The sequence below is a fragment of the Apus apus genome, chromosome 2 (assembly GCF_020740795.1).
Source record: "Apus apus isolate bApuApu2 chromosome 2, bApuApu2.pri.cur, whole genome shotgun sequence".
In the NCBI taxonomy this organism is placed as follows: domain Eukaryota; kingdom Metazoa; phylum Chordata; class Aves; order Apodiformes; family Apodidae; genus Apus; species Apus apus.
The window spans coordinates 7043152-7069415 of record NC_067283.1 but is presented as its reverse complement, the minus strand read 5'-3'; the positions used below and the strand labels follow the sequence as shown (position 1 = coordinate 7069415).

The 26264-nt window shown below is 41.7% G+C and overlaps 1 protein-coding gene across 3 annotated transcripts in view; it reads right to left on the bottom strand.

Moving 5' to 3' along the window:
- GALNT11 (polypeptide N-acetylgalactosaminyltransferase 11) overlaps nt 1–25382 on the bottom strand; it is a 52209-nt gene extending 26827 nt beyond the window's left edge. Inside the window, exons 1-4 of one of the 3 annotated variants that reach the window (XM_051612431.1) lie at nt 25284–25382; nt 8450–8782; nt 5276–5399; nt 3244–3410 (exon numbers count right to left, since the gene is read on the bottom strand). In XM_051612431.1, coding sequence (XP_051468391.1) covers nt 3244–3410; nt 5276–5399; nt 8450–8744 — 586 coding nt within the window. In that variant the 5' untranslated portion in view covers nt 8745–8782; nt 25284–25382. Of the gene's footprint in view, nt 1–3243; nt 3411–5275; nt 5400–8449; nt 8783–10337; nt 10446–16711; nt 16793–25283 lie in introns of those variants that run through there. The other 2 variants (XM_051612432.1, XM_051612433.1) reach the window with 2 other exon arrangements.
- Nucleotides 25383–26264: the final 882 nt, after the last annotated feature.

Below are 26264 nucleotides of genomic sequence, written 5' to 3'. Positions count from 1 at the left end.
AGAGCAAAGTTCACTGAAGTCTAGAGGCACTACTGTATCTTAACTAACATCAGTGGTGATTTGTAGGAGCAACAATACTTTTTTCACCCAAGGACAGTGGTTTCGAATGTTAAAGCAGGACTACTGAAAAGAAGATGGACACATGAAGGCTGAAGTAATGGAAAAACCTAAGTTAATGAGCCTATGGAGAAATAAAAAGGAATATCAAATGAGGAGGAAAAACAAAAAGCTAGCTGAGTCTTCACAGAGAACCTTAGTATAGAAAGACTTTCAACAGAGGATATGCTGGAATTAACATTATTACTCTGATGAATGTCAGTTCAAATGTTAAAATTGCTGTTAACAAGATTAAATGCCAAAAGCCTGTATGTGGAAGCCAGAGCTGACCTTCAGGCAGCACAAGAACTTTGAGGCAACAGGACTGGAAAGGAAATTCCCAGAAGCAATTCACAGTGTTAAGACCTCAGATTATGCACTGCAAGGTGGCATCATGGATCAAAAATGAGAAGGTACCACAGAGCAAATATGGTGTTAAAAAATACTCTAGAACAAAGAAAAACCCCTTGAGAGATACAGGCAGGATTCATTTGGGTTACAGGAATTCTTTCCCCTCATCTTGAATATGACATGATATACCAGAGGCAACAGGAATTTTCTCTTTTTTGAGAAAGTCGTCTAGAAATTTATTGAAATAAAAGTCACCTATAGGATGCAGCCCAAATGAGACACCTAAATAAGCAGGACAGAAGGACTTAAAAATCTAAAAATAAGCTAGTGTTTGAATCATTCTTCACCTGAGTTATCACAGCAAGTAAAAGACAGTGTACAACTGCACAAAATAAATGGCTTGCACAAAACAGAAAAGGTCAGCTATCAAACTCAGCACTTAGGGTAGATAAGGCTGCATGAAAGGACATATAATACAAGAGGAAGCAGTTTTGCATGATGATGCACACAAACCTCTGAAAACATCAGGAGGAAAAAAAAAAAAGGAAAGAAAAAACCCACAAAGGTCGTGTCCATACTGGCAGCTAAACCAGGCCCACAACAAAGCCCCAAGCAGCAAATACTCAGAGCACAGTTTTGACCCTGACAAACTAGCATTCTGCTGCCAACTGTGTCCAGCCATTGCCTGAGACTGAACACATCATGGACCATTCTCAATAGGCAGCTTAGTTTCAGACATCTTTTGGGGTTTTTGTGTGTCAGCCTCAAGTCCACTGGGAAGACTGATTTCTTCTGACATAACCCAAAAAATTGCTTCAGCCTGAGAAATTTTGTTCCAGGGAGAGAACTAGTCCCTTTTAGCCAGCAGACAGTCTCCAAAAATTAACTGAGCATTATCTTGCTCCATGTGTATGTAACAAATGCTTCTCCAAACAAGAGAAATCTAGGATGGGAGTCAGCGGTGTTATTACAAAGTACTGAGTTGCAGAATATTTGCCACACTCCTGATACCACTTTTCTGTTTCTCAGTGTCTTCTCCTGTGTAGAAGAATGCCTCCAGCAATAGCCTCCAACCCATCCTGCAGCCTGTCTCACAACAGGTAAAGCCTAAACCAAGGAGCAGTAGAAAAAGAAATCCTGCCTTGCAGCAAAGAGAAAAAAACAAAATGCAACAGTGGGCTCAGCTAAGCCATGGAAACCCTTGCTTAGTTGGTAAGACTGCTGATGGAGCGCAAGAAGCTTTCTGAGGCAAAACTAGATGGAAAGATCCAAGCTTTGCACAACAGCACAGACATGCAACAAAGCTCCCGTATTTAAAGCTGAAGAAAAGGACAAAACTTCATCAAAGATAACATTTCAGGAACTATGTAATGTAGGGAAAATTAATTTTAAAAAAATAATTCAAAGAGGACAAATTGCTTAATCTTTGTGCCAAGATCACAAGATCCAGGGCACAGCCAAAGTCTCTGTTTCCTCAGTCACCAAACCAACTCTGCTTTTCTTCAGCTGTAAAATTCCATCCATTAAAATAAAGCAGCAGTGCAAAATCAGAGGAGGAATTCTCTGTATAAATAACATCTCCTCCTATCTTCAGGTTCAAAACATGCTCACTTGAAGCCAGAAAGACAAAAGGAGCTACTAAATTTAGCTTTCAAATTACCAACAGGCCAGAAGAATTATGGTATTACTGCCTAAACACAGGCATTAACCAAATGTATTATCATATTCAAAAGATTAAGTTTTGAATAAGCTTAGTTCTGAAAACAAAGGTTACAGAACTTTAAAACAACAAATTGCACAAGAGTCTTTGAAGAAAAGAGTGAATATTGGTTCCAAAACACAAAACAAGCTTTTAAATATTACACATTCTTACCAGCAAGGGACAGTGTTTGATCTTTGTACTCTCCCATATCTTAAACATCTTATCTGATCTCAGAGAAATCAACTAGCTGCATAACAAGAATTTCATTCTACATTATGCATATCTAATCAGCCTCTGAGAGCAAGCTAGACCTTACTCCAGAAACCAAATGACATCAAGGGAGCTAATTATATGTACCAAGCAAGAACAATTTCAAAAACGCAAAACGTTGTGGACTTGTACAGATGCAAGCAGGGAACTTGCAGAGTCCTGCTTGCAAGTACTGCTACACCAACACATTCCTCAACAGCCATTTTACTTCTGAAGTGCCAAAATACTTGAATTGCGTGTCTGTCTTTGCCTAGTCCATCATTCAAGAGAAAAATGCCGAAGCATAGATCTATCAACAGAGTAAAGCAATTCTGCAAGGTCTGTCCTTCTAGGGCCCCTTCCAGCCTGAGGGAGCAGGCTGCTCCAAGAGCCTTGGACAGCTACTCCCAGGGCGGCCACAAGAGGCTGTGCGAGAGCCATGCAGAGCCCTCCCCAAAATGGCTGAGCGCCCACAAAGTTTATGGAAAGACTAGTACCAGAGCAGCCCAAACAAGGTACTATTAAAAATAGCTGAAATATAAACAACTGCTTAATCACCCCTTCTGCAAATACCATTCCTCATCATTAGCTCCAACATCTGGTTTTGAATTTTAAAGTCTGTATAACACAAAGCTCATCAGTAAAAGAGTGTCAAAGGGGATGTCATTTTGGGCTTCTCAGAACATCCTGCATCTCTACTAGCTGGCACATTTTGGAGATGGAACGCAGCACGAACCGGTTTTGCCTCATGGCTTCTTTTTTTTTTTCTTATCACCAATCAATAAAGCACAGGAAGGTCAAGAAGTGTATGCACTGAGCAAAGCACTAGTGGAAGGCTCTCTCACCCAGTTCACTGTTGTCATCCACCAAAATAATCTCATGAAGAAGGTGTGCAGGAGTGCGGTCCAGGACGCTGTGCACGGTGCGAAGCAGGGCAGAGAGGGCTTCATTGTAGAAGCAGATGACAACGCTGGCAGGCAGCAGATCAGAAGGGTAGGACTTCTGTCTACATCTGCAAGCAGAAATAAAGCAGTTACCACTTCATTTGCAGTGGTGTTTCCATAGGGTTAGGTGACTACTGAAACTTCCTCAATAACAAGCAAACAGTGAGTGTGTAGAAAGAAGCCCTAACTTGAACATAAAGCGCCCAGGCACGTAATATCTATAGCAGCGCTTAGAACACTAAATTGCTCTCCACATAATAGAGACTTAAAATTGACATTGCTACTTATTAGAAAACAGAATATCATGGATTGGGGTGGGAGTAAGAATCACAGATCCTCAAGACATAAAGAAGAGAAACAGTAAGGGCTTGTTCCAGCTGTTAAAACACTGTCTAGTACCTTGGGTAGCTCAGACATGTACAGGAATGACAAATATCACATGAGGCCTACAAAAAACCCACAACTTTATTGGCCAGTTGCTGGAGAGTACATTTACCTTCAGTTGTGCTAAATACCTATTTAAACAAACAAGGCTGGGATTCAGCCTGCAGATTAAGACACTTCAGTCACTGCTGTCAGTGCAGCCTAGGTAGTGTGCAGCTCACCCAGGGCTGACAAGTACATTTTGTCAGCTGAAGCTCTGTATGCTCCACTAACTGCATTGACTGGATCTCTGCTAGTTATAATAAAACTGACTAACATGCAGCTATCAAAGTTTAAATATCTTAATCTGTGAGCTGAATGCCACTCAAAGCAGATCATTCTTTCTCCTTATTTTCAGTTTTTACCCATACCTCCCATGGGGCACAGCAACACACATTAATGCCATGTGAAGATGTCAGGCAGGAGGGAATCCAATAAAAATAAGAAACCATAAATGAAAACTCAGAATTATACAAGAAAATTTTTCACTGACTTGGAATGAACTTAGCCCTTGGGTGAGACATTTCAGGAAGTACAATTCATTACATTTACCCACACCAGAGAAACCACTAGAAAAACAGATGCAGGTTTATTTATTTTTCAATTCAATGCTGCATCTTTTCATTGTTGTTAGAGTGGTGGGGTTTTTTTCTTCCTGTATGCATCAGAGAGATTAAAGAAAAAAAATCAGCTTTTCAGTAGAAGACATTTAGAGTGTGCAATCCAGATACCAAGCAAGAACTTTAGCTGAGAAAGAGAGAGCTTTTTGTTATAAGTCATACTTCTATCTTAGCCACTGTAGGCTTACAACAGATGTGAAATAGTACTTTCACATAAGGTGAAAGTTTCTCAATAACTTGGGTACTGGAGCATTTAATATCCATCTCTATAGCATTTCTTCTGGTACAGTATCTCAAACTGAAGCTTAAAAATAAATAAATTGTAGCATGCTGTAAGTAACTGAGTACACAGCTGGCAAGATGAAAGAGACATAGGATGTGTAATCACAGTATTGCTGGAAAGAAAGTTTTATTCCTAGGTCTTTTCCACATTGACTTTTATTTAAAGTATAATTTTTGGAATCTTGCTTCTATCAAAATAGCTGTCTGCCAATCCTACTACTCACAAAAAATATTATAAAAGTTTGAATAAGTGTCTATGCAATCTGGTTCTTCATTAAACATTTTTAAGTGAATTAAGAATCAGGAAAAAAACTTTGCTTTCAGGGATTAGCAGTCTTTCTTCTCTCATGAAGCCTGGCTTCTCTGAGGCTTTACCCAGCACATACCTTTTCCAGCTGGCAAAAATTACATCTCCAGAAACAACATTCAGTCAAAAAAGATCAAAGAGACCAAAGAATAAAAATCCTAACCTTAAGCACTCCTACTTAAATAGCTGAAAATTTGTCTTCAGCAACACAAGAGGCTGAAGAGCATCTGTCAGAAATGTGAGCGGTAAGTCCTTGAGCACATGAAATGACACCCTGATCTCCCCAAAAATTAGTACATACTTTGCATCTCTTGTATCAGGCACCTCTCTGTGGTATCCCAGGCGATTACTGATAAGCATATTGAAAGCATGTTTCTGATAGCCCAAGTCCCTCACTTCCTGATCTTCTTCATTAAAAATCATCCCTGCAAAAAAGCAAGCCAACAACAGTTAACAGGCTCAAAAATACCCTTTGCAAACAATCAAGGATTGAAACGTATGGCTTAACCTCCCCTAAAATCCATTACATTCTTCAAAAATCCTTCTGGATTTGTGAAGTGTATTTTTGTGCAATTATTTTTGCTACCTCACAAACAGGTAGCACTTTTGAGTAGCTCTTGCAGTTATGATAAAATGAAACAATTCTCCACAGACTGTTGGCTCCATTGTGTTTATTGCCTTACTAGACACACTTCCTTCCCTTAAACAGCCTCTAGCATCACCTAAATACCAACAGCTTTGTCACACAATGTTTCAGCACCTATCCATGCAGATTAAGGGTCTGTAATGGGATTTTTGAGAGAGAGAATACATTTACAACAGTAGAAAAACCCTCAACAGCAGCTCCAATTTAAAGCAGTTTTCTCAAGTCTGAAGTACCAAAAAATAACTATGAAAAAAAGTAACTTGTTTATATCACCTGGGACTTTGTCAGCAAGTAAAATAGCAAAAGAACTAGCTGTTTCTTTATTGATTATTTTAGCACAAGCATCAACTGTTGTCGAGCATGGCAGGGGCAGCAATTGCTGGTTTAAATAAGTACATTTATGGTATAAGATGCTGAGGCTGAAATCCTCAAAGCCATCCTGCCAATTTAACTCAGTGCCATGGGATTCTCTCACTGAGCCATATACTCAGCAGAGTGAATAGAAACAAAGTAGTTTGGTGCTTCATGCAACTACAGGAAAAAAAGATGAAAAAGAGTGGAGGCCAGCTGAACAGGAACAGTAAAAAGTCATTGCTCTGAATTGTTGCACCTGCAGCAGACACAGGTGCTGGCCTGTAGCTGTGTTTCAGCAACAAATCCTACCTGCTTGATTATCCTGCTTGACATCCCACCTACAAGATAACCTTCTACAGGGAATTCTGTGCACCCACATTACCTCCACTTACATTTCCCACCCCGTAACTTTTAGTCCTGACTACCAACAACTGCTCTATCAATCACCTCAAGAGTAGATGCCTCGACATTTGTGCAGGACCAAGTGGGAAGCGCCACCTGCAAAAGATGTGGGATACACCTACATAGTGTGTCTTGTGGTGACTGACGCTATCATGCTTATGGGACAAGTACTCCCACTATGGATAAGTTGTGCCATGGAGGTAGGAATGAGCTCTGTTAACAGTGGCAGTGTTATTTTTCCAGCACCAGGGATCTAAAGCAGTAAGTCAGCCCTCTATAGAACCATATGCATTTCCAAAGTAGTATTTCCCAGCTTGTCAGTTCAGACACCCAGCTCGATCATTCTTGAATACTCAGCATCACAGTTACTCTGCATCACTGAGTTAATTTAAAATATCTTTCTTTACACAAAGCACAAGCACCACATGCCAAATGTTTCATTCTACAGCCCGTCCATAACCAACCACTCGCTACTTTTTTCTGATCTGCTGAATACAGTCAACAAAGAATGTTACTATTTTTAAAATGTTCTCATGAAGAACAATATCCAAAATGCATCCAAAAGGCCTGAAAGATTTCAGTCCAAACAGCAGATAAAAGTCCTTGGAAAATAAGGGTTTTGCAATTGAAACATCAGTCTAGGCTTTACTTCAGCAGTGTTTTGTGGCTCTCTCAGATTAAAAAACAGAAAAGATAGATTGTCCTACCAGATGACAGCTTGGTTTTGGCTATCATATGCCAAACTTCTTTTCCTATTTTTTTGCTTTATGCGTTTATCACTGTCCTACCCTAGACAGACAGCAACCCCTTTCCTGCCACACCTGATCTCATTCTAACAGAGAGTCAGCTGTCTCCTGCTGATTCATGTGGAATTTATCCTGGCACTATAATTCCCCATGGCTTTCACCAACCACACCAGTCACTTGGTTTGAAGATCAAGGGACTTCTCAGTTAAAAGGGTCCAATTTCTTTCCTGGCCAGTACTGAATAGTTGGAAAGAAATGGCCACCTCTGGACTGGCCTTCACCTCACTTGGCTCTCCTACTTTTTCACAGTGAACTGATAAACATTTGCAATGCCACAGGGCAACGTGAATTGGCATTTTTCCTATATATTCACACAGGCATAATGACCAAGTTGGAAACTGAAGTTTGGCAAAATTCTACGAACTCTTTGAATCTCGTGATCCAGCATCGATCCAAAGCAACGACAGAGGATTTAAATTAGATGAGTATTACACTCCTGGCCATGGAAGGTACTATGCCATAACTCCCAAAGTAGCAGGCACTGACACCAACACTAAACATCTGCCTCCAGACTTAAAACAAGTTTGCAGGCCAGTATGCAGCATGCCTCAGTTTGCATAGCTGAACACAACAGTGAACACAAAGCTGTAGGCAGTTAAGTATACAAGCAGTTAAATTTAGAAAGTATTTTAGTTTGGAAGGCAAGTTTGGAAAACAAACCCAAATCATCTCATTGATGAAATATGCTCCAACAAAACACACAGATATTTGTTGGTGCAAAGTAAGAGGATTTGGCCATAACCACTGCCATCTCAATAAATCTTTCATTGTAATCTGTCCCACACACATTTTTGGTACATGATTTCATACTCCAAGGATATTCTCCAAATCAATAGGCCCTCTTCATTATGTATTTTTATCAAGCTATTTTTAATTTCTGCATGAGTAGAGTTTCTCTGTGGCTACTAGAAGTTCATCTATTTGAGCCCAGTCAACATAGGAGCATGATACGAAACGCACATACACTGAACCTTCCAAAAGCAAGAACTAGTTCAAGGGTAGACACCTTGCTGTAATCTAGTCCTCTTCATATTATCACTTACATAGCACAGCTGTAAATATTAGGAATAGTATATTTTGGAATAAACACAACAGAATAAATTTCAAGTAATTCCTAATTAATAGAGCCACTAGTACCACCTCCATTTTAACAAATCAAACTACTTCATTACACAATTTCCCCTGCAAACCTTTACAAAACAAATATTAATCTCTCATTTATTCCACTGTTTTAATAATTTTGTCACCAGCACTGACAACCACTTACCCATTTCGGGAGAGAATTCTACCTCCCCCTTAACTGGGTCCTGGACATGATTTCCAAGAGGATTTCCTATCTTTCTTTCTTTCTGTTGCAATTCAGGTATATGAACAGGCCCCCGTGTAAAACGGGGGTAGAATTTTTTTGGAAATGGCCTCTGAGGTTCCAGCCCCTTGATGGGCACATTCTTGAAGGACTGGTTCTCTTCACTGAAGTTGAAATAAACAAAAAGCAGAAGTGTCCAGGTCACGGATGTGAAAAGGCACCCATAGCAGAAATAGCGAAGTGTGACACTTCCCATTGTAGACTTAGCATCGTTGAGGACCCATTCTCAAATACCTGAAAAAGAGTGAAAACACATTTTGAGAGTGCTGCCTGTTACCTCATCATTTCTTTACTTTAGGAAATGCATTCTATAGGGTGCTCTTCCATTAAATGTTTCTTGGAACTTAAACTTTAACCACAGACCTTAAGAATTAAATCCCTCTTCACTTTCCCATTCAAAAAATAAACACAACCACTTTGCAGCATCTGTGTAGATACTACTGCTCTAAAACACGAAGCAAACAGTAACTAAGAACCCAGTGATACAATACAATTAAAGGTTAAAACTATTCATTTTTCCTCATAACAATTATATAATTATCTCTCATCCACAACAGCACATTCCTTGTATGCCTGCATTCATTAAACATAGCACTATTTAACTAACTGTACTACACACAGGAAATCAATTCTTCACAGAACCACAGAGTGGCTGAGTTTGGAAAGGACCTCTGCAGGTCACCTTGTCTGACCCCCTTGCAAGTAGCCCAAGACTATGTCCAGACATGTCCATTTTTGTAGTTCAGTTCCTATCCTAAAGCATGGAATGAGGGAACACAGACTCAAAAACCTACATAGGTTAGTCCTTCTTGCCCCAGATTTAAGAATGCACATCCCAGAAATCATGGGGTGCAAATTAACAACACGTAGCACCAAGGCAGTCACATTTACAGATACTCTCCTCTACAGAAAAAAAAAGAAATGGGATAAAGAAAGAGTGACACAGCTCAGTTCCCAAAACTGAGAAAAACTCAAAGAATCAGATTTCTCTCATAGTCTAACCACATTCATTGCATACTCACAAAAAGTGAGGAAATCCTTTAATCACTTTTTAATTAGCAAAACATTTGTTTTAAGAAAATACAGTATTAGGGTGGGAGTCAAGGGTTTATGCTAATGCATTTTTCAGACTTCTCAAAAAGTCAGAAACTACCAGAAGTCTTCAGGTCAGCCTGGCAAAGAAGAAACCACAACAATATTCATGAGTACAAAAAATTATTCCCTTCCCAAGACGGAAAACTACTGAATAGAGGTAGAAGGTGTTCATGATCCCAGGGAAACCTATAAAGATCCCACTTATTTTGGCAATGTAATTCTGAGTCCTAAGTGACTTGCATCCAAGAAGAATACATGTCAAAATTCAAGCTCACATTTCCCAGACTGCAGCAGCTCATTGTTTCCTTTCCAAAAATAAAATATCCACAAAGTAAAATAAAGCTGAAAACCCAAGCCCCCTAAAAATAATTTACCCATTATTCTTCACACTGAAATCTTGCTGCTTAACTGCAAGGCCTTGAAATTAATCAGACAACAAATGCTCTGGGGGTTGGAATTACTAAAAATACCCTTATTCTAGCTAGCAGAATGGGTTTACCAGTTGAAGAGGTACAGACCACCAATCCCCAGTGCCTTATTCCCTGTGCAAACAGTGGTCAGAGATCATAGCAAAGCAAATCCAAGCTCAGAAAAACCATGCAAGGCTGCAAAGGAGCAAGAGTAGATAAACAGTTATATCCTCTAATTGTAATAATTCTTCTTGTCAGACAGTCTGCAGACAATGAATACTTACCCTTAAAACAAGTTCTGGGTGCTTGCCAGGTTATTTTTTGCATGTCCCTAAGGAGGTCATGTGCTCTAAGACTTGTCCAAGCCTAATATACTGCTCCTCAAAACCTGTTAAGAGGTGTTTTTCCATTTACTATGGTAACACAGAAGCACAATCCTAACCTTACAGCACACACACTTACATTGTGAAGCATAACTCTTCTAGTAAGATAAAAATTACTGTAACAGAGAAGCAAACTTTTCATTTCAGAGCTGTTTAAGGATACATCTGCAGGAATGTATCCTTAAACAGGAAAACAAAAGATGATCCTTGTTATCTCAGTAAGAAGACAGGCAAGCAGAGCAGAATCCATCATGGACAAGGTATTTCCCCAGTTTCCTGCATCCCTTTTACAGCTCAGAGCTCCACCTTATTGCTGTGGCACTTCCAGCCACACTGAAGTTAAAGTTTGCTGTGACTGACATCAGGCATACTCAGATTAAAGATGAAGGGATAAATTAGTAATCATCAAGTGAAAAGATTGCTGTACACCCCTTCTACCTCCAGAAAGCCCGCTGACCAGGTTGAAAGCACACACTTGGTTACTCTTACAATGGCAACAAATGCAAACCTGAGTGTGTTATTATTTCCACATCCTCCTTGCTAGACCAGAACCGTATGACCTTCTTTTCTCTTCCTTCCATGCTTTGTAGTTTGATAGAAGGATACAAATGTTTAAATACTGCATTTATATAAAATGAGAGAACTGCCACAACACAGAAAACTAGGCCCTTTAATCAGCAGCTTTAATCAGTATTCAACCAAGATACTTGCTAACAAATTTGGCAGGAAGATAGAGACTCGCTATTTTAAATACCCAGTATTTTGTTAGACACTTACTTTTGAGGGCAGAATGGAAAAAAGTTAAACCCTGCCTATGGAAAAGCACATTGAGACTTATTAGTTTATTCACCAACACATTTACACAACGAGTGTCCTATGGATTTCAACAACTTCTACCATTTCAGTAGCCACAGAAGTTGCAATCTGCATCAGAGCTGTACACTCCAGTTTTAGATTGACCACTGCACATCTGTAAAACACAGCCGTAAAAAGTCAAGAGGACACAGTAGGTTTTAAAGTGCTAAGCAATGCCAGTCCTGCTCGGGACCTGCCCTGAGGAACCAGGAAAACCTTTCCAGCCCAATACTTGTATGCATACAATCACATCAATACATCTTTGCCTCTCCTCAATACAACAAGAAACAAACATCCCTTCACTCATTTCAGCATGCAGTGAAATTATACCCACTTCAATACACGCCAGAGGGATGGAGGAGAGGATACTTCAGCAGGTCACAAGGACACAGGATGGAACACTCAATTCAGAGGCAGACACATGGCCCTCTATTCTTACCTCATCCATGGCTTTCTTCTGCAAGCCACACAGATGCAGTGAGTAAAAGCCTTACCCTGTCCAGACTCCTTTGCTCTCCAGTTCTGAGACATCATCCAAGAACCATGCTTTGCCCATTTACCCAACAACTGCCTCTGCATGGTAACAATACCCTCACTATTGTCTTAAAACATCCATCCTCTCCCAGTTTGGTTCTCAAGCAGGATTTTGATACATAAGCAAAGCCAAATCATTCTATTATTTTTTTTTAATTTATTTTTATTTTTAATTGAGACAAGCTGTTGTGAATACAGGAGTATTCACATAGAGTGAAGAACATCTGCAACAAACAGAAGACACTTCCTCTCCTTTGGCAATATAGGAGCTTCCACAGCAAATAATAAATGATAACACCTTGAAGTATTTTACAAGCACTGAACACTGGAAGTGTTCAAGGCCAGGCTGGATGGGGCTTGGAGCAACCTGGTCTAGTGGAAGGTGTCCCTGCCCATGCAGGGGGTTGAACTACATGATCTTTAAGGTCCCTTCCAACCCAGACCATTCTATGATTGACAGACACAACATCCTAGTGCTACACGGAGCTCATGGCTGTTCATACTGGTATATTTAGGAATCCAGGTACAGTTTAACATAAGAACCAGAAACAAATCAAGGTGGCAGCATCTTCTACATCAGGACGTTACAATCCATTTTGGAGGCAACTGGGGTGAGCAAGAAAGAAAAAAAGTTATCTTAGAAGCTGCCCCCATCAGATGATCAGGCCAAGACTACAGAGCAGAGTATTCTGAGAATTTCTAACCAAATATTCTGACTTTGAGTAGCTCTCTTGTTGCTCTGTTTTGCCTGGCATATATTTATTGCCTGACAGTTTTCAGACTTTAGCAAAGCCTTGGAACTGAGTTTGCAGACCCACATGCCAGAAATTCCAGGAGTAAAATATTCCTCTCTAATTTCCATGAATTCCAGTACAGGAGTTTCAATTCCTTGCAAAAGTAGTAAATCATTGATCGTTTTGTTTTTGTTGTTGGTTGTTTTTTTTTTTTAAGAAAAGTATAAAAGTTAAATATTAGTGAATTAGTAAAAGTCTCTGAAAGTCAATCAATTGCAAAGCTGGAAAAAACCTCCAGGAGCCTACCTGCCAGACTTGAGCTTCAGAAATGGCTGTGCAATACTGTTTTCCACGTGACACCAGCTTTCTGTAGAATCCTTACATCACCAGCATGACATTCCTTTCATACATCAACTCCAGTAACATTTACATTAATTTAATAATTAGCCCAATAATTATACAATTCTGGTCTCACAGACAGCCAGGGAGAGTTTGCTGTTAGTAACCTGTGAAGCTCTAACACTGCCCCAAGGTGTTTGCCTTCAATATTTTTAATGAAGGAAAAAAAAAAAAAGCCAACCACATTCCACAGTATTTTGGCTTAAAGAGTAAAAGTAGCTACAGGCTCTATGACCAGCCACTGCTTAAACACTGACATCTGCTTGGATTAACCTCAAGAGTTTAGTAAACACACCGTATGACTAGATATTTCATGACTGTGCCAAAACTCATGTTTGTCAGAGGTCAAACAGAGGATTAGATTAACCTCAAGATTTTTTAAATAGGAGTAAGACATATTTGAGAAAACCTTAGAATCTGCTTGTAGTTTTTTCCAAGACCAGCTTTTCTTAAAAAAAAAAAAAACAAAAAAAAACAAACCACATTGAGATACAACTCATACTACTCAGATTTCCTGCAAGACTGCCTGTGTATTTTGGACCAATATTAAGGGAAGGACCAGATGTGTATAATCTTCATTTTTTAAGAGCATTCTAAAAAAAAAAAAAACAAAACCAAAAAAACCACCCTGATTTTATCTTTCTACAGACTAGTAGGGTTATTTGCTGCATGATCTTCTATAGATACGTTTAGTATTTATTTATTTATTTGGGGGTTAAAAACCCAAGGCAGCAAGGTAACACGCCTTACAAATGCAATTTTGCTCTTTTAATAGCCTTAACCCCTTATTTATAACGTCTTGGAGGCCAAGAAATGGCTATCATTGTTCCTCTTCCAAAACAAGCCACAGCATGAGCAGGCTTGCCTATTTTCTTGCTAAATCACTAGCAAACAATGGGACACTAGCAAACAACAGAGGTCAGATTAGGAAGAAGTAGTACTCCAGTAATGTCATTCACAGTAGTAGATTCTGCACTTCCAGGGAAATTGGTTTTTTCCAGTCATCCCTTCCATCAAAACCAGTCTTAAGGAAGAGCCACAGTTAACAGACTAGCAAGATGAAAAAGGGGCACCTTAAGCAGCTTTTGTTTCAGACTCCACCACAGATCACTAGAAGCAATGTCCATTGAACATACATTCAGAATATAATCCAGAGGTATTTCCAAGGAAAACCTTAGTGTTTCATGTGCTCCAGATTCTAAGTGCCAAACCCTTAAAAAAACCCTCCAATTGAATAGTTTTAGCACAAAATTGTACCTACTTGCCAGTTCCTAATTAAAAACAATCATTAATTTTTTGACCTTACAGAAGGGATGGGTCATTGTAATTTATTAATTAAGTGGCTGTTTTTGACACAATACAGGCATGTAACTACTCATGTAAAGACAGGCTGGGTCTACAGGAACCTACCTTGTGACATTTAGAAAGCAGAAATGCCAATTCCTGCACCTGGGACACACAAACTCTATGGCTGCTGACACAGACTGTGGAACAGCTCTGCAGAAAAGAACCTGGGAGGTCTGGTTCACCGAGAGCTAGCAGCACACCCTTGACAGATGACAGCATATGGGCTTTCCAACAGGAGCACAGGCAGCTGACTGAGGGATGCAGTTACACAACCCCACACAGCACTCTTAAGACCAGAGGCAAAATATTGTACTCAGTCTGGGATTTGCCAGTACAAGACAGACATTGATAAACTGTCATGAGTTCAGAGGAAGGTGACCAAGATGGGTACAGGCTGGAGCATTTGCCCTGTGAGATGCTGAGGACACTGGGCTTCTTCAGCCTGCAGAAGAGACTGCTTGGAGAAGAACCTAACAGCATCCTGCTCCTACGTACAGGAACGTTATCAAGAAAACAGAACCAGGCTATTTACTGAGGTGCAAGGTGGCAGAATGAAAGCTAAAGACTAACACAAATCCAGTCATGGCAACCCTCATTCACAGAAATATATTGTGGACCACAGGTCTTGCATAAGATCACTTGTTCTCATTCATTTTAATGAGATGACACACTAAGCTCTATTTTTAATTAGCCTTTGTAAGACATTTATAAATGAAACTTCCAAAGACTTTGAGAGCCAAGAGTTGAGCCATTTCAGCACAACTATAAAAATCCATGTCATATCACCTAAAACAAATTATCCTGGAATTAATACAATTTTTGATCAACACACTATAGATAAATAATCTTAAAACACTAATAGCAATCATTATGATTTATAGATAAAAGCACATACATAGAATAGCTGCATGAATTGTCGAAGACCTAACAAACAATGTTATGAGTATATTAAGTCTAGAAAGCATTAAAAGTGTTTTAGGATAAATTTTAAAATTCATCTTCTTTATGTCTTCAGTTTCTCACCCCTCACTATTTACCACTGTCAAATGACTCACATACTCATTTGTATTTCAGTTTTTGGATTTTCACCAGAGACAGCTAAATATTGCACACTGTAGTTTTTAAATATGAGGAGTATATATTAAAACACCTTCTCTAGGAGCATAACTTTATTTATCAGGCTTTTTGGAATTTCTCAACTCCAGTAACAAAACTTTCTTTAGCATGGTGCCATACCAGAATGAATGCAAACACTTTAGCATTTCTATAATAAAAATGTGAAGTTCCCTCTTTACCCACCTCCATTTCAAATGCTTCCTAGAGAAATTTAAAGTATTTTCTGCAGTAATATCTTTCACTTCTTTGACAAGAAAAAAACATACTAGATTTTTTTTTACTGATAAAGGATACCTTTGTCCCCACTTAATCCTCCTGTCTCCAAGGAGTGAGAGTGTTTCACAAGGGCTCTCATTCAAGGACAAAATTTTAATGGAAAAACCAGATGCAAGTTTTGGAAATAAAGTTTCATAAGAGTCAGGATCTCATGTTAACAAACAACAGAAAAGAACTTCAGTTTTAGTTACATCCAGTGGTACAATATTGCATCAAGAAAAGTAACATAACAGTCCAGCCTGATTAGAGAAAACAAGTACACTTGGATTAGAAATATGAGCTTAACCAAATCCTAGTGCTCAACTCTGACTAAGTAAGTGCTATACAGTAGATAGTTCCATGCTGCTGCAGTGTCCTTATTCCACCCCCAAAAAAAAGCCACTGGTTTTTCAAAGCACGGCTACATGCATGGAATTTTCTTACCTATCCCCCTTACAAACATTGCACCGTAGGGCTGCTCGGCTGGATGTTACTTTAAGCCAGCTGGCACAGAAATACATGTCGTGCCATTCCTGGGCTTCTAAAAATACCATCTTCCTTTTTGTTGCTAAGAAATATTTTCTTCCTATTGAAACAGTGAGATTTTTCTTTTCACTAGCAAACAACCTCTCACAGTATCCAGAATTTTCATGTACCATCTCCAAAGAAAGATGCATGCATTTTGTAACACAGCCTTTCCTTCACATGCAGCTTAGAAAACAGCAAGATTAAAAAACCCACACTGACAACTTCTTTTTCCATCCACCTCCCTCACATTAAAGATCCATGTATCTAAGCAGTAGTTTAACAACCCTGCAGCACTATATACAAACAGAAAACATGAGGCAGCTGACAAGGTCAACAACGCTCAAGTAAGCTGCTTAATACCTTTTCTAAATGTTTAAAATCTACTTAGCTGTTCCTTGCATTTCATGCCTGTAAAGCTCACCAAAGTAACTGTACAAATGAAGGTGCATGCAAAATAATTAGGTAAGGTACACTTGTACATGAGCAGCTGAAGAGAAGAACGCTCACCTTTTCCAGAAGAGTCGGCACTAAATAAGCAGTGCAAGGTTACATAGTGAGAACACACTGACTGCAGTAGCAGTCAAATCCAGTTGGTGTCTTCATTCTCAGTGAACAATACAACGCTGAGCCTGAAACTTAACACTTTGTTGCTGAGAACTGCTTGGGAGCCCTAACTGGGCATGGGGCAAGCAAGCACAAGATTCTCTATGACAACAGGCTCATTTGGATGGGTCACAGGACATGAACACTGCAAGGGTGTTTCTCATCTGATGGAATACACTGGCCCAAGAGCACCCATCTGTTTTACTATTTCTATTTGGTTTAGGTTTTTCCTTTCCTTTTTTTTATTTTTAGCTGATCTATGATCCATACATACGGATTCATCCATATGGAAGCACAGACAAGACTGGACATTTTAGTGCCACACACTAAAGAAACATAACCAATCAGTGTATTTCTAAGCCATTCTTCATGGTATCAATGGACTAGGCCACATTAATGCTAGAGAAATAATTAAGTTGTATAGAAATTTCAATTCTAAAAATTCCTTGACTCCTCAATTTCCTCATTTTCCAAATCACTTTTTAAAATTTCCACATACTGAATTAAATTTTCTAGATATTCTTTCTGTTCATCTTAAGAAATTTTCATCAAAAGTGCTTTGGGCTTCTTCCCAGTCTTTTACAAGCAAAGTGAAAACACATTTTCCAATTCTAAAAATAAATAAATAACTATTCAAGACTTCATTTGTATAGCTCTCCTGCCAAAAAAGCTGGCAGCAAATCCGGCAACAAAGGAGACCTCACTGAAGCACTTTTGAGTGAAAACTGGGGTTGACCAGTCTCAGTTTTAAACCTGTGAATACTGACTGCAGACAAGGCATTTTGCACAAGTTTTTTCTGCCAATTTCAGTTCTGCAGTCCATTTCAAGGAGACCTCTACCATCCACTTGTGCAGACGCAATAATGAAATCAACACCTGTATTCAAAAACATACACAAGATACTTGCAAACTGATTAGAAACTCCAAAAGACAATACCTGAACACGTGTAAAAGAGCAAAATTGCTGCAATTAAGTTACAACTAGTACTACAGAACTAGAAATTGTCTTAATGAGAATGGTTACACTGACTCTTATCATTCAGCAGCAAATGACAGAATTCATAGACCTTTAAGCTTACTCCCCACAAATCATACAAGGCTACTTGATTTAACTTTTTCTGCAGGGTTTTCCTTTCCAATATACAGAAACCTAAATATAAAATAAATTAGAAGTGTCAAGTTTGCACCCCAGTCATGTTATACTCACTTACAGGAGTCAGAAACTGCCACAATAAGGTAGCCCTAGCCTGAGAGCTGCTCGCTGTAGCACTGCAGTCTGCCCTTATAACTCAATTTGGTTAGCCCACCACCAAACACCTTTATATAGCTTGAGTAACTGATTATTACCATACAAAGACATTATTTGCTTAATATAAGAGATGAAATGTGGCACAAGAAACGTGAGTGAAGTTAAAACATGTTACAGTTTAAATCCACAAACTGCCTGTGATAGGAAAATATTTAACTCATGCGCAACTACTTGGAGTTCTAAACTCCTGTTACTTTTCTCTACAATATCTCAAGATCACATTATCTTAGATATTTTTTCAATCCATGTCCTAACTGAGTTTTCCTGGCCATGGTTAAAAAAGGAGAACTGAAAGAAATACCAAAAACAGGGGTTTAATTGAATTCTATGTCCATTTGCATTTCTTATGTCCAGAAACAAAGGTCACTTGGAGTTTTTCCACTCGAAGCTTTAGCACAGAGTCCAGAGTATCCATGCCATTTAGAACAGCAGAGGCATGGGACTTCTATTTTTCCAGTAAGAAACTCTCTTAGAAAGACCTACAATCTTCTTGCTTTTGGATCCATTTTCTCAACAGAATTCTAAAATAATTTCTGCACAGAGGTTTCTCTTTGCTTCTCTCATTTTCTCACTAATCTCTGCAGCCTTTAATATAAGAGAGAAAACTAAGGATATAAACCTACTACATGTTCTCTCTTCAACTCACTGACTGAACCAGGACATTACATTAAGCTGTGGGACATTCTAGTTGAACTGTTTGCTCTGCTACAGATTTTTATGAGATCCTCAGCAACTCACTGTCTCAGCTCCCTCCTATAAAAACTGATTGATACATTAAGGCAAACACACCAAAGGTTTTGAGGCCAAGATGATGGGAGAATATACAAGTATCAGTCAGAGCTCTGAGCAGCAATAACTCATTCCCGCTGCTCCCCCATCAAGCCTGTTTCTAAATTGTACTAGCAAACTCTTAGAGAGCAAACATTCTATTTCCCTTCCTTAACACTATGCAGTAATATTAATAAAGTGGTACCATTGCTTGTACAAACATTATCTACAGGTGGAGTAAATGAAAACACTTCCATTCACACATCTGACCTAAGCTATCAATTTAATACCAGTTTAGCCTGCTAAATATTGTATGTGACAACAGGGTAGGGGAGATTTGTAAATATGTAACTAAACAGACCTGCTGTTAGCATGCTTCTGAAAAAAAAATAAATTGTGGACACATGACAAATCACAAGCATAAAGTGATATTACATTGTCTGTAAGGAGAGCAAACTTCTCCCAAATTACGCAAAAAATTCATTTTCTTTGTCTTTCATTCCCTTCTACATGATCTTACAGACCCAATTCTCTCCTTCTACAAAGAAATCTCTGAGAAAAAATTTGTGAACCACTCATTTTCCACTCCCCGTTGGTCAGTTTTCTTCTACTTATCTATTGCCAATGTTTCTAATGGGAAAACAGACTCAGGATTTTGATGTTGAAATCAAGGATGTTGCAACAAAATGAACTGTAGATAAAAAAATACATTTTCCTTCTTGACCAGGAGCCATCCTGTCCTTTCTGCTAGCACAGAAAGCTAGTGTGCAATATAAAACTTGGCATTCTCTTGCTTCACAAGCTATGAGTCTCAGCACCTCCTGATGCAAGAGGTAAGAGATTGATGCTGACAAAATTAAGATATTCCAGGAAACAGAAAACTAAAGGAAGCACCTCTAGAAAGCAAATTCACTAATTAAAAATAAGAGGTATCAACCAAGATAGTGACATAATTTGCTCTGGATGCTACACTTCAAGAATTAGCAAAGCAGCCAAAATACCTACATAGATTGATTCATAAGGGGTTGTGTATCAAAAGAGGAGAGTTTTGTACTTCCTGGAGAAGGACTCGCTTTAATTAAGACCACCTCCATGGTTTAAAGTAACTAATTTAATCCTTGTTTGCACAAAAAAAAAATCTTTGTAATTTAGCCAAGCAATATGTGGACAGTTTCACATAAACTAAAAAGACCACCTCTATGAACATGCTCCTAACATTAAGTATTTGCTTAAATCAGCTTGGCACATAGCAATCATTTACTGAGGTACCTCTTTTTAGCACGCCTCTGAAAGTTTATTAGCTAATCCTGCTAGCTTGAAACTCAACTTCTTAAAAGGCGCTGTGTCATTCTTAGGAATGACAAAAAATTACTGCAGGTAATAACAGAGTCATAGTCATCAGGGTTGGAAGGGACCTTTGAAGATAATCTAGTCCAACCCCCCTGCCAGAGCAGGATCACCTACAGCAGATCACACAGGAATGGGTCTAGATGGATTTTTAATGTCTCCAGAGGAGGAGACTCCATAACCTCTCTCTGGGCAGCCCATTCCTCTGACAGTAAAGAGGTTTTACCTAATGTTTAACTTGAACCATCTTGTGCTCCAGCTTCTGCCCACTGCCCCTTGTCCTGTCATTGGACACTGGGGAAAAGAGACTAGACCCACCCTCCTGACACCCACCTTTTAGATACTTATAAGCATTGATGAGAACCCCCTCAGTCTCCTCTTCTCCAGGCTAAATAGCCAAAGCTCTCTCAGCCTTTCCTCACAGGGCATATGCTCCATTCCTCTAATCATCTTTGTGGCCCTGTGCTGGACTCTTTCCAGTAGTTCCTTGTCTTTTATCAACTGGGGAGCCCAGAATTTGATGCAGTACTCCAGATACAGCCTTGCCAGGGCAGAACAGAGTGGAAGGATAACCTCCTTTGACCTACTGGCTAAAATCAGGCAAGCAGTTAGCTCCCATCAGGCACTCTGCAACATTTCATCATGCACATACTTCTTCCCTCTTGTGCAGCAAGAGAAACGGTTTTTGTCAAGGTAGCTTGCTCCATGGCAAGAGGGGCCAGCCGTCACTGACAGCTGTCACTGTAGCACAGTCGATAAGGTGTAACTTGCCAGTCACTGCAAACCTTCAATCTCAGAAACACAGAACTTGGAATACCAGTAGTGCCACAAAAGAGGAAACCACAGCAGCTTACCTACCTAAACTGAAAGACACCAAACTACCTACCTGTGAGCAGTTTGGAGCGGTGGGGCCTGGTCTCCTTCCTACCCTGCACACTTAGTCATACAACAAAGCATGAAGCAAACAGTATGAAGTCCTGAGGTTCCCTGCATTAGAGGTTTTAACTAGAGTAAGCAGTGGAAAAATTGATTCACTCCTGAGCACTTTCAAACATGCAAATATCTGGCTGCAAAAACCCTAGACTGCACAAAAAAAGGAGATACAGCATGTGACTCTTTCAGGCATTTCAATTCATACTCTACATTTTGGTAAAACCATCACCTATTTAACCTACAGACTTAGCATATTTTCACATCTCAGAGAAGAAGTTCAGAAGTTCATATGATAAAACATATGATCAGCTTCCTAATTTCCCCCTTTGTTGTGGTGTTTTCCAGTTTTTACAGAGTTTTCAAACAGAGTATTTATACTAATTATTACACAATGCTGACTCACATGAGAAACATGCCAGAGCACAGCTGAAGGATGTGGTGGATACTACTAACTCTTACACAAAATGAGCTGAACAAATGCATTTACCCATGCTGCTAAACACTGGTTTAACAGACAAGGCCTTTGTACTGACAGTACTTTATACATTAACACAGTAGCTGTAACAGCAGATGCATTCATCTCCATAAGCCACCACATGTTTTGAAAAGAAACCTTAGATAAGAATCAAGGCCGTTTATCTACCTCCCACACTTCAAAAGGGATTGAAACATACTTCATCTCTGTAACACTTTTTTTTAAGAAGAAAGAATTTCAGCACCTTAAATCAGTGAGCATACTTTTGCTCTTGACCAGCAATTAACAAAGTTGCATTGCAGCACCTCTGCAAAACGAAGGGTACTAAAGAAAATGATGTGACCTTAGAGGTATCTGTACCTGTAATATTGCCTAGTCTGACAGATGGAACTGTTTAGAAAGTCAATAAACTGAACTGTCACAGAGAGGAATTATTGTATTTTTTCAAAATTTTATCTTTTCTCTTCAGTTGGAACTCTCCCCTTACTTTGTTTCAGTAATCAACACACAGCTGCCACGCTGCAGAACTTAGCCTGCCAGCTGCTCAGACTGCAACCTTTCTACAGTACCTTTCAAGGTAACATAACTAAGTAAGGATGATCCTCCCTCTGTTCTTCTCAGCCCCACACTCTTGATGGAAGATCCAAATTCCCCATTTTTACTGTCTGCTCTCATACTTTTAAACTTCACCCACCTGACCCACAGTTTGCCCTTCTCCACACACGTGCCCTGTAACTGCCATTAAAGCTTTGGTCTCTCTAGCATTTACTATGAGGAAGCACATTTTATATAGACAAATCTTCAAAATACTAACAAGTCATCTTTATTTCCCTTGCCATGCTGCTTCAGGCCTTTCTTCCCCCTAAAAAGCCTGAATCACACCTACTGTTATTTTACATCACTATGAAAATTATGAACAGATTCACCCATTCTCATAAACTACTGTCACACAGAAGCTTATCATGAACTCTTTCCAGATTTACTGCTATGCATAGTGGAACGCTGATTTGCATTCTCTGAGACAGAGTGATTAGATTGCACAAGACAGGCAACAGGCCCTGAAACACATCACTTAGCCTGCTGGCTTCCTCTTCTGAGGCTAAGAGAGGAAGGCTCATTAGAGCTGCAGTGTTATTTCTTTCCTTCCCTGCTGCAGAAGTGCTCCTAAAACTCTATGGGAGCTTATCTTACCCAGAGATGAGGAAAAGCTTATGCAGAAGACATGCAGTTCTTCACAGACAGTTATACTGGGGAGGCCAATTGCTTGTTAATCAAAAGCCTCTTATCTGGAACCACCTGGACCTTGATGTTGTTCTAAAATGAGGTCTAGGAATCCTAGCCAGACTATCTCACATCAGTTCTCTACAGGGTAGGAGGGCAGAAACATATTGTCAGGGAGAGGCTGGTACCTTCCTTGCCTAGGCAGAGCCTACTCTTAGATCAGCTTAAGCTGATCAGAGATGTCTGGGAGCAGTTTCCTATTAAGATGAGATCCATATGAAAGAGAGGATAAAAAAAAAAAAGCCGTTGCTAGATCAGAAAATACTCAACAATGTTTAATGTCACCTACAGGCTGCTCCTTCTAAGTAAGGACAGAAGAGATTTGATCTAACACTGAAATGCATTTTTCCAGGAAAAAAAAAGTATTAGCAATGCTGATGATACTGCCCACCTGCATAATTACTACACTAGCATTAAGAGATTTCACCATTCCTGCAAACAGAAAGCAACGCTCCAAATACACTGGACCAAACAGATGAAGCACAGATTATTTACAGACTAGCAGCAAAGCCAGGTCATGAGAGACGTTTGTCTTTGGAAGAGTAGAGGCTGCACTTTTTATCTCGTTACACAATAAGGTTCTGAGAGGTCTACAGCAGCTGCCCTGCAACTGACACAGAAAAGAAGTCAAGTTACAGTTTGGCAGAGATGCTGTACTATCAGCATTAGAGTTGTAATTAGTCTCAACAGGAGTTTTAAGCCCGACACTTACAAAGAAGTGCACGAAGGTGATGCAGCTATCTGGAAAGGCAGCTTCTGAACGCAGCGTTTGCTTCTACTGCCACACGACAGCAGAGAAGAGTCCGACCTGCTCAGCCCCCTCCCACCAGCAGCACGGAGCTTTTGGTTGTCCTGCTCAGCTCGGTCTGTTTTCACGCGAACAAGGTACCAGAGAACCTCTCTTTTGCCTTGCAAATAACTTGGGAGACAGTTAACTTACCATCAGCATTTTCTGCTGCAGCCTTCCTTGTAAGCTTTAATACACACACACACACAAAAAAACCCACACCACATGTCAATGGGAACTGCCTAGAAGGGCTGGAGAGCAGCCAGGCAGAAGAACACACGTGCTAAGAGGAAAAGGGAGCCTCAATATTGCAAAGTACGTACTGAAAACTACAGGAACAAAAAAAAAAAAAAAGGAGAAGCTGTTTAAAACTACGTTTGCCAGTCATAAAGATAAGAAAGCTTTAAGTACACCATGGGGGTCAAAGAGCCCTCCAGAAAGCAACGCCTGCAAACGGATCAGTGAAAGGAAAAGCGCCAGCAAAAGTAACACGGACGGATCCTCAGGCTCGGGGCGGACCGTTGCAGCGCTGCAGCCTACCTGCTGCTCCTGCACCGCGTGGGAAGGCTAAAAATTAAGTTAATAACGACACCGCCTTCCCCCCCGGGCAGCACGGCCCGAACCGGCCCCGCGCTCTCTCCCGGGCAGGTGAGGGCTCGGCCGGCCCCCCGCAGCCTCCCGCCGCCAGCTCACCCCGCTCCGCTCGCCCCGAAAGGGGGAAAGCTCTGGATCCGACCGCCAGCTCCGGGAATTCCGCGGCGGGCTCCCACGCGACCCTCGGGGCGGGCGGAAAAACGAGGCGGGCGGGCGCGGGGGTGGCCTGAACCGCGTCCCTCACACCGGCCCCCGGGGGGGCTGCCCCCTCCTCACACCGGCCCCCGGGGGGGCTGCCCCCTCCTCACACCGGCCCCCGGGGGGGCTGCCCCCTCCTCACACCGGCCCCCGGGGGGGCTGCCCCCTCCTCACACCACTCCCCGGGGGGGCTGCCCCCTCCTCACACCGGCCCCCGGGGGGGCTGCCCCCTCCTCACACCGGCCCCCGGGGGGGCTGCCCCCTCCTCACACCGGCCCCCGGGGGGGCTGCCCCCTCCTCACACCGGCCCCCGGGGAGCTGCCCCCTCCTCACACCACTCCCCGGGGGGGCTGCCCCCTCCTCACACCGGCCCCAGCCCCCTCCTCACACCGTCCCTCGGGGGCTGCCCCCTCCTCACACGGCCCCCAGCCCCGTCCCTCACCCCCGGGGGGGCTGCCCCCTTCTCACACCGCTCCCCGGGGGGGCTGCCCCCTCCTCACACCGGCCCCCGGGGGGCTGCCCTCTCCTCACACCGCCCCCAGCCCCCTCCTCACACCGCTCCCGGGGGGCTGCCCCCTCCTCACACCGCTCCCGGGGGGGCTGCCCCCTCCTCACACCGCTCCCGGGGGGGCTGCCCCCTCCTCACACCGCCCCCCGGGGGGCTGCCCCCTCCTCACACCGGCGCCGGTTCCCCCGCCGGGGCCGCCTATCCCTCCCAGACGACCACCACCACCACCACCACCACCACCACCACCCTCCCTGCTCCCCCCGGCCCCGCACTCACCGGGCCGGGCGGGAGGCGGGAGGTGACATCGCCCTCCGCCCGCCCGGTGCCGGCGGCGGCGGCGGCGCTCGCGCGCGGCGGCGGCGCCACGTGACCTCTCCCGCCTCCTCCTCCCGCCCCGCCCCGCCCCGCGCCGTCACGTGGGCAGGGCGCGGCCGCCATGACAGGCGGGGCCCGGGCGGGCCGAGAAGATGGCGAGTCAGGAGTGGGGCTGGGCAGGCCCGGAGGGGCTTGTAGCCCCTGGTGAGGGTTCGGAAGGGTCAGGACTGGGAGATTTTATTTTTGTGAATACCCCGATGCTGAACTTGAGCTGCTGAGTGACGCTTTGAAGGTGTTAAGTTTTATTTCAGTCAAGCGGAAATTAAAACAGGGTGGATGCACCGGAGGCCGTCCTGTTGTCCAGAGATGGCGTCAATGATAACACGAACAGAGCAGAATGCAGAAGCTGTCAAAAAGCCGTAGCTGCAGGGCTGAAGTACAGGAAGGCACCCCATGATCTGCTGCTGCAGATCTCTGAAAAAGAGTGGTGGTCTGTGGAGGAGTTAAAGGCAGATGACAAGGAGGTAGCAGGGATCAAGGAGAAAGCAGTATGTGCAGTTAAATGAGATGGCTACATGGTCAGCATCCCTATCAGCCAGCTTTTCATAACTCCTGTTTCGTAATGGACAGCTTTGATCTCTTGCTTGTAATAATTTAGCCTGGGGACTGGAGGTGTATGTCAAGCTCTTTCAGGCAAAAGCAGCCTCAGCACATACACGACCTGCTTTCTGCAGAACAATTATCTTTGAAGGCCTTCTGATTTTCCCAGTTCTTGCCTACCTTGTAATTCCAGGTATTTAATCTACCCAAATAGCTATTTTAGCTCTTATCAGAAAGAGTGTCCCTGGTGCTTGGATTATAATTTTATTAAACCAAATTAATAAAACTGTTACAGTTTAATGTCATCTACTGTAACGTCTTTGAGATGTGTTTAATTTCTTA